Below are 9,285 nucleotides of genomic sequence, written 5' to 3'. Positions count from 1 at the left end.
TGTGATGTAAACCCAGATAAGTTAAGTTATGCTCGAAGGTGACATCACTCGAACTAAAAAGTTTGATGAGATCAGTGTCCAGCATTTGAATTTGCATGCCCTTTGCATGAAACTGTTGTAGACACTTCAAAATTACTATGATTTTCAAGAAAACTCAAAGCATATGAGATGTATGCCCAAAATAAAGTAATGTCTTCGTGCCATACATTATTAGTCTAGCTGGTTATCAAAAATAATCTCAAAATGCGTATTAAACCTTATGAATTCGAATGGAGGGACCAGAACCTACGTATTTGCGTGATACCCCTGCTCTGGCAACGGTGGGATACAGTTGTATAGTGTAGCATTCCTCCGCCTTTCCTCCCATTTATACCCTACTTACTCTAAGCATTGACCAGCCAAAAGCAGCCAGCCACCCCATAAATACCCCGCGAAGTAGAGCCGTAAGAATCAGGCTTAAACAAAAGCCGTGCGTTCTCTGTACACGCCAAGCTGCCAGCAATGGACGCAGCCGCGGCGGCCGCCGCGAAAGGGAGGGACGGCGAGGAGAAGGAGGGCGGGCACGGGAAGAGGGTGTCCTTCACGGGGATGTTCCGGTACGCCGACCGCACGGACCAGCTGCTGATGCTGGTCGGCACGCTGGCCGCGCTGGCCAACGGCGTCTCGCAGCCGCTCATGACGGTCATCTTCGGCGACATGATCGACGCCTTCGGCGGCGCCACCAGCGACAACGTCCTCCACCGCGTCAACAAGGTGAGTTGAGCTCACCGCCTGTCTCTCCGGTCAGCGGCCACCTTTCCGATCACCTCGGCTTTCTCCTCGCCATCCGTGACAACGCGCGAGAACCGCGTCCGTTCTGGCAACTCTGCTCGGCCGATTCCATTTCTACTTCCGAGAAAGCTCCGGCAAATCTTGTCGCCGTTCTGCTTCTTCTGCCATTAATTTTCTTGATTTTGGAGCCCAGTTTAGAACGAAAATTTGCAGCGGTTTTACATTGTGTTTTGTATTCAAATCTATCACGTTTCTGAAGTAGCTTGCGGATCACTCCAGTTTACTGCAGCTTGCAAGTTTAACAAAGAGATTTCACGTTGATTAGCATAAGAGATAGGAAGTAGCTGCCACCACCCACATGTTGGGATCTCTCCTGATAAATAAAGGATCTGAAGCTCTGGCCCCGAGATCCGTGCTGTTCTTTTTTCTCTCTTCTGATTTTTTTTTTAGAATACTCTCTTCTATTCGAAAAAAAAAACTCTCTTCTGAAACTCTGAAACGGGATAGAGGTGATCCGCACTGTCACGTTTGTCGCATTGCACTTTCTTTGTCACTGTCAGTTGGCCATCAGCATCATGGATTCCAAAGAGAGAGAGAAAAACTGCAACAATTTCTAGCACCTGAGTTTTACCATAATATATATTTCCTTGCATATATTACATCGTTGCAAGACAGTAAAGACAGGAATACATTTTCACTCTGTTATCATTTCGTTCTTGCAGGCGGTTCTGAGCTTTGTCTACTTGGGTATCGGAACAGCAGTTGTCTCCTTTCTCCGTAAGAGCATGAGCAGACTTTGTCAACTTCTCCACATGTGTTCGCACCACCTGCATCCTTGCTGCTAGTTACTTAACATGATTGCTATCTTTCTTAGAGAAATAATGAGATTAATATATGTTTGACTAAACTGAAAAAGACAGCTGACACCCTACTAGTATTTCAAAATTGCGAGTTATCCCCATGGTGCAAAGTCCAAGTTGTGTTCCTGAAATTCTTGTCCAAAGAGTATAGCTAAACAGAGTATAAGGAAAACAGTGTCCGCACGTTTTATATTTCAACTGAAAAGTGGCACACGAAGAAATATACTGTACATAAGTTTCTTCACATAGCGCAACTGAAGAAAATTTTAAACAGAATTCCGAATGTTTTAAGTCATATAGTTCTCGTGTCAAGGTAGAATAACTGTCAAGCCAACCTGTTGTCTGTGCAGAGGTGGCATGCTGGACAATTACTGGAGAAAGGCAGGCCACACGCATTCGATCTCTATACCTCAAATCTGTCTTGAGACAGGATATATCATTCTTTGACGTAGAAATGACAACTGGGCAGATAGTTTCAAGAATGTCTGGTGATACTGTGCTAGTTCAGGATGCTATTGGTGAGAAGGTAAGGATTTTCTCCCAGTCAAATGAAGAGCGCATAAGCAACAGTGTGTTCATTACATTCCAACTCATATAAAAATGACATAATTGACTACTGCAGGTTGGCAAGTTCTTACAACTTGTGGCTACTTTCATAGGCGGTTTTGTGGTAGCTTTTGTGAAAGGATGGCTTCTATCTCTTGTCATGTTGGCATGCATACCTCCAGTTGTAATTGCAGGAGGAGCAGTGGCAAAAGTGTTATCTACAATCTCTAGCAAAGGTCAAGAATCATACAGTGATGCAGCAAATGTTGTTGAACAGACAATTGGATCCATAAAAACAGTAAGCTCAGTTTGCACATCAATTTAAATAACGGCTAGTTGAAACGTTCCTAAGAACGAGGATGTGATTTCTTGAGTACTCACAAGCTATCTTGTTGCTATATCTGTAAAACAGGTTGCCTCTTTCAATGGGGAGAAACAGGCCATCGGAGAGTATAATAAACTCATAAACAAAGCATACAAGACAACTGTCAAGGAAGGACTTGCCAATGGTTTTGGCATGGGTTCTGTTTTCTTCATATTCTTCTCTAGCTATGGCTTAGCCATATGGTACGGTGGAAAGTTGATACTTACCAAAGGATACACAGGAGGAGAAGTCATCAGTATCTTGTTTGCTATCATGACTGGAGCAATGTGAGTTATCCACCTTCAAGTGGAATTCATATCGTAATGATGCTTCACATCGCATCGTTGGTAGTGATAATTTCTGATTGTGTTGCAGGTTTTCTCGCATCGTTGGTAGTGATAATTTCTGATTGTGTTGCAGGTCTTTAGGTAATGCAACCCCTTGTATGACAGCCTTTGCAGAGGGACAATCTGCAGCACACAGATTGTTCACAACAATCAAGAGGAAACCAGAGATTGATCCTGATGACAAGACTGGTAAGCAGTTAGAAGATATCAAGGGTGATGTTGAGCTGAGAGATGTGTATTTCAGCTACCCAGCAAGGCCTGAGCAACTGATATTTGATGGATTCTCCTTGCATGTGTCTAGTGGCACTACAATGGCTATAGTTGGGGAGAGTGGAAGTGGCAAGTCAACTGTGATTAGTCTTGTAGAGAGATTCTATGATCCGCAGGCTGGTGAAGTTTTGATTGACGGGATCAATATCAAGAGTTTACAGCTTGATTCCGTAAGAGGGAAAATTGGTCTTGTTAGCCAAGAGCCCTTGCTCTTTATGACCTCAATTAAATATAACATTACATATGGCAAAGAAGGCGCAACAATTGAGGAGATCAAGAGAGCCGCTGAGCTCGCCAATGCAGCAAATTTCATTGATAAGTTGCCCAATGTGTGTCAAAATTTCAATAATTTGTCCTAATCCAAGTTCTTCCATTTTAGTTGAGTGCTAATATTTTATTTTTATTTTGTACCAGGGTTATGATACAATGGTTGGCCAACGCGGTGCTCAGCTTTCAGGGGGGCAAAAGCAAAGGATCGCAATTGCAAGAGCAATCATTAAAAACCCCAAAATACTTTTGTTAGATGAGGCTACTAGTGCATTGGATGTGGAGTCGGAGAGGATAGTTCAGGAGGCACTGAATAGGATCATGGTGGACAGAACGACGCTTGTGGTTGCTCATCGTCTAACTACTGTCAGGAATGCTGATTGCATATCAGTTGTTCAACAAGGAAAGATAGTTGAACAAGGTCAAGATTCCATTCTCATCAATCACCTTTTATTAATCACTTCTTTGGCATATTTTGATTAAACTGATCAATTTTCTACACAAATGAATGTTTCGTATAGGTCCCCACGATGAATTGGTAGTAAACCCAGATGGTGCATACTCTCAACTAATTAGGCTTCAAGAAAACAATGAAGAAGAGCAGAAAGTAGACCATAGAAGATTGGATCCAAGGTCTAAAAGTACAAGCTTGTCATTGAAGCGATCGATTAGCAGAGGTTCTGCAGGGAATAGTAGTAGGAATTCTTTCAACCTCTCCTTTGGGCTTCCTGGCGCAGTTGAATTGCCTGAAGGAAATGATACACATGGGGAGAATCATACAGAGCAGGATGGTGAGGTTCCAAAGAAAGCTCCTATGGGACGGCTGGCACTTCTTAATAAACCAGAGGTACTTATTATTCTGTTAGGATCCCTAGCTGCAGCAGTTCACGGAGTGCTTTTCCCAATGTTCGGCGTGATGATTTCCAGTGCCATTAAAACTTTCTATGAGCCACCAGATAAACTCAGAAAGGATTCTAGCTTTTGGGGTTTGATGTGTGTGGTGCTGGGTATCATTTCAATAATCTCAATACCCGCAGAGCTCTTCTTGTTTGGAATAGCCGGAGGGAAGCTTATAGAGCGTATCCGTGCTATGTCATTCCGAAGCATTGTACACCAAGAAGTCGCTTGGTTTGATGATCCTAAAAATTCCAGGTTTGTTACAATTTTTCGCTTGGTTTCTTCCTCTAGAATCTGTGAGCTTTACTTTTAGGTACTAACTGCCAAATTATATCTTACAGCGGAGCACTTGGTGCAAGACTGTCAGTTGATGCTTTGAATGTACGGCGTTTAGTGGGAGATAACTTGGCCTTAACGGTTCAGATCATCTCTACACTTATCACAGGGTTTGTCATTGCTATGATAGCTGACTGGAAGCTCTCTTTGATCATCCTCTGCGTGATTCCATTAGTGGGTCTTCAAGGTTATGCCCAAGTGAAGTTCTTGAAGGGTTTCAGTCAAGATGCCAAGGTAACCCATCAAAAGAAACCATTAGGCTGTTTTTCTAGCAATGTGATGTTTTGCAAATAATTACTAAAACTAAATGATACCCCATGCAGTTCCATATTAGTTGTTACTTAGGACAGAAGTTCCGCGTGATATATTTCATTAGCGGGTCTTCTGTTAGAACCACTAATTTATTGTAACATATTTAAAAGGTCCAACAAAAATTCTGCCTCTGTGCAAAACGACACATTTGGGAAACTGGAGGGAGTAATTAGTAGAGCATTCAGTTTCTAACTGTGAAGCTAGAACTACAATCTAAATACATGTGCTTTGCCGCCGGTAAAAAGAAACTGTTCACGTTAAGCCATTCATCGGCTCAGCCTGCCTCAGGTCTCCCCTACGCCGTCATCCCATCCGACTTCTGCCTTGGCCGAAGTCACGCCTCCACATTCTTGCTCAGCTTAAAACCTTACACCGTGCCCTTGGCTCCACAGTGACACCTAGTCATACTTTCTTTTTGACCCGTGCCATGCTCCATTTTTGTCTGAGAAATTTTAGGAGGTGGTCAAATTAGTTCATTAAGGTCGATGTGTTCAGTTAGTTAGCTTGTTTTTATTTTTTGTTATAGATTTTTAGCGACGTGGGAAACATGGGTGTGAACAACCATTACAAGCTTCCTTTTTTCTTAACACACAAACTCCTATTTATGTAACAGTAAGATAAGATGGCAATTATTCAGTCTAGGCTATAAAGTGAAGTCATTTTTTAAGAAGTTCATCGAGTAATAAGAATCTGAGTTTACTCTAGATAATTAGTTTTCACATTCTGAAAATTGTTATGTAAATGCTAATGATTTGCTGGTTCTCCAGATGATGTATGAAGACGCAAGTCAAGTGGCCACTGATGCAATTAGTAGTATTAGGACCGTGGCTTCATTTTGTTCTGAGAAAAGAATTACAAGAATATATGATGATAAATGTGAAGCCTCAATGAGTCAAGGAGTCAGAACAGGAATAGTTGGAGGCATCGGATTTGGTTTCTCATTCTTGATGCTGTACCTTACGTATGGTCTTTGTTTCTATGTTGGAGCACAATTTGTGCGTCATGGCCAATCAAGTTTCGGTGACGTTTTCAAGGTACGCAATTGCATTATTTCAGAAGTAATAATTATTTCTTCTTCATATTAAGTTTTTCAGTCCTAATCCCTCCATCCTTAACCAGTCACTACTTTCACGAGGTTCACATAGTTAGTCATACTTTGCAGGTTTTCTTTGCACTGGTTTTAGCAACTATTGGAGTATCTCAAACAAGTGCAATGGCCACCGATTCAACAAAAGCAAAAGATTCAGCTATTTCCATATTTGCTTTATTGGACCGAAAGTCTGAAATAGACTCAAGCCGCAATGAGGGTTTGACATTAGATGAGGTCAAGGGCAACATCGATTTCCAGCATGTCAGCTTCAAGTACCCAACCCGCCCAGATATTCAGATCTTCAGTGACTTTACCCTGCACATTCCCTCTGGCAAGGTTAGCCCACTTTTTTCTATCCAAATCACTATTGTTATATCTTCTACAGTGATTTACATATTAGCTTACTTTCATTGTGGTCTTATATAGACTGTTGCCCTTGTTGGAGAGAGTGGTAGCGGCAAGTCAACGGTAATTGGACTGTTGGAGCGATTCTACAATCCTGATTCAGGCACCATCTCATTGGATGGAGTGGAAATCAAGAGCTTAAACATCAATTGGTTGAGGGACCAAACGGGACTTGTGAGCCAAGAGCCTGTACTCTTCAATGATACAATCCGTGCCAACATAGCCTATGGTAAGGATGGGGAAGTTACTGAGGAGGAGCTCATTGCAGCTGCAAAGGCATCCAATGCGCATGAGTTCATATCAAGCCTTCCCCAAGGATATGACACCACAGTTGGGGAGAGGGGGATACAGCTGTCGGGTGGCCAGAAGCAGCGGGTGGCAATTGCAAGGGCCATACTGAAGGACCCTAAGATACTACTACTTGATGAGGCGACTAGTGCCTTGGATGCTGAGTCTGAGCGAATTGTGCAGGATGCATTAGACAATGTGATGGTTGGCAGGACCACGGTTGTTGTGGCTCACCGCCTCTCGACGATCAAAGGTGCTGATATCATTGCAGTTCTCAAGGATGGTGCAATAGTTGAGAAAGGAAGACACGAGGTGCTGATGAACATAAAAGATGGGGTGTACGCTTCACTAGTAGAACTCCGTTCAGCGTCATCATGATACCTAGGATCAGTTTTGGTTCCGATCTCTATGCACATTGTACATCTTCCCTGACCGTCTTTTGTTGCTGTTTCTGTAACTGTGCCGCATTATTCTTTGGGGCTTGAAGAGGAATTCGAAAACTAGAATGAAATTTATTGTGTCTATGTAGCGTAAGATTGTAATCATTTAGAAAGAAATCTTGTGCTTCTGATTTTGATTTTGAAATGTGCATTCCCCACGTCGATGTGTAAATGAGTGTAATATCCTGCTGTACATAATGCCTAACACAAATATTTGAAGACCTAAAATGTGGGCATGTCCTGTATAATATGAAGACTCTACCCTGTCATCTTAAGATGCTCTAGGCATCTTCTGTTTAGAAATTGATCATACTGCAGTTAAATTTGTATGAGTGTCTGACAAGAACCAAGACTTACCACGGCACCAGTTGTGTCGTTATACTAGGAAACTCCCAACAGCCGCGCCTAGCGAGATCCTGCCCGGAGCCCGTCAAGCCAGGACTTGGGGGCGGAGCAGCGGACTTCCCAGGCAGGTCGGCGGTACCTCAGCGGAGCTGGGCCGGCGCCCGGCGCGAGGGGGGAGGGGGTCTGATACGAGGCGGGCGGCGGGGCAGGCGCGCAGGGAGGGGGGGCGGGACGGTGCGCCGGTGCAGTGCCTGAACTGTTGCCTCTGTGGCGCGCGCAGGGTAAAAACCCTAATAGGGCAAGGGTATGGTCAAAAATATATTCATGGGTAAATAAAAAGGAAAATTTCATACCCATCGGATATAGTGGATATGAGTATGGTTTAATATAATCCATACCCATGTACCCGCATCTTTGTCATACCTTGCAATTGCATTGATAACCATCATATCCAATCTTTTGCGTCGCTTACCCATCAAGACTAGCCATTGAGTATTGCCGGCAACGTGACTTGTGCACATTGGTGATCATACACCATAGCATACATACCATATCATCTCTTGTGTCACAAAGTTATCATCGCATACACAATTGCTATCTTGGTTCGTGGAGTATCGCACGAGAAAAGTGCTCAAAAGTGAAAGAGCCAACCAAGCTTTTAAGCAAAAAGAGAAAGATAAGCAAAGAGCTTATAAGCAAGAACCATAGCATCATACTATATTAAGATTGTCATATCCGATCATCTTGGATCATATCACCGAAATACCATACATATAGCATACTTGGGATAAAGATCGTTGCATTTTTGCCTAGTAGGTTGTGCACAAGCTCCGTATCCGCCTATTGTGCAATCGTGCTAGCGTCTCTCGAGTATTGTGCAACAAGAGCATTTTCGTGGACTCCACATTTTGGCTCATTTTTGTTTTGCACAATCCCATTATTCTATTTGCGTGTGTGTTTCCGTGTTTCACTACTTGCTTGGTCTACTTGTTGCATTTGTGAATTTGCGAATCTTTTTCAACATCTTTGAGTCAAACTAACAATTGCGTCAAATTTTATGCCACCATCCTAACCAAGCTCCACCATAAGCTTTTACTTGTGTAGGTGTGAGAACCGACAAGAATTGGTACCAAGAGTGCTATTTCATTGTCCGCATTTGAGTGAACTTGATTCATCGTCAACATCGGTCAAGGTACATTTGGTATAAGTTCTTCTCCTTCTCACACTCACATTTTGCTTGGAATGATGGATAGGCCAAGTACCTCTACCAACCCACTCTTCATCGAGTAAGACGACAACAATGTCATCATACGTCACCAAGAGCCACCTCTTTGATGCACAACGAGTGCTGCATCAAGAGCAACAAGCTATGACCGACCGCATCGACAACCTCGCCACCGACTTGCGACTCTCCGAGCAACGTACCAAGGACTACTTCGACAACAAGCTCGACGCGCACAAGTAAGAGAACGATGCAAGGATGGACGAGATCCACGCCTTGTTGGTGAACCGTCCTCCTTCAACTTCTTCATACTCAAGACGGAGCCGCTCAAGTACACCGTCATCGAACTCTCTTCGACGAGCCGCGCGTCAAGACCGTCATGCATCTCGCAATCCGCTACATGACAAGCATTCACAAGAGCAAGTCGACGAGCAAGAACTTCGTCCTCCACCACATCAAGTTGCGTTTGCTCAAGCTCAAGAACGACAACGACAATGGCGCCAAGAGGAAGAACGAGCGCGTCTA

At 43.4% G+C, this 9,285-nt stretch overlaps 1 protein-coding gene across 1 annotated transcript; it reads left to right on the top strand.

Moving 5' to 3' along the window:
* Positions 1-473: 473 nt before the first annotated feature.
* LOC119276658 (ABC transporter B family member 4-like) lies at positions 474-7,351 on the top strand. Its single transcript, XM_037557784.1, has 12 exons — positions 474-753; positions 1,494-1,548; positions 1,982-2,157; positions 2,254-2,475; positions 2,590-2,828; positions 2,962-3,487; positions 3,573-3,846; positions 3,947-4,577; positions 4,664-4,892; positions 5,738-6,004; positions 6,133-6,396; positions 6,487-7,351. The coding sequence occupies exons 1-12, from the start codon at positions 502-504 to the stop codon at positions 7,129-7,131; spliced, it is 3,780 nt and encodes a 1,259-aa protein (XP_037413681.1). The 5' UTR covers positions 474-501; the 3' UTR covers positions 7,132-7,351.
* Positions 7,352-9,285: the final 1,934 nt, after the last annotated feature.

Source organism: Triticum dicoccoides, chromosome 3B, assembly GCF_002162155.2.
Source record: "Triticum dicoccoides isolate Atlit2015 ecotype Zavitan chromosome 3B, WEW_v2.0, whole genome shotgun sequence".
Taxonomy (NCBI): domain Eukaryota; kingdom Viridiplantae; phylum Streptophyta; class Magnoliopsida; order Poales; family Poaceae; genus Triticum; species Triticum dicoccoides.
This window is presented reverse-complemented; position numbering and strand designations above follow the sequence as displayed.

Excerpts from the sequence above, each read along its gene's own strand:
- LOC119276658 (XM_037557784.1), top strand. The coding sequence starts at position 502 with ATGGACGCAGCCGCGGCGGCCGCCGCGAAAGGGAGGGACGGCGAGGAG. Across the intron at positions 1,549-1,981 it reads AGCAGTTGTCTCCTTTCTCC|AGGTGGCATGCTGGACAATT; the intron begins GTAAGAGCATGA and ends TTGTCTGTGCAG. Across the intron at positions 2,476-2,589 it reads CAATTGGATCCATAAAAACA|GTTGCCTCTTTCAATGGGGA; the intron begins GTAAGCTCAGTT and ends TCTGTAAAACAG.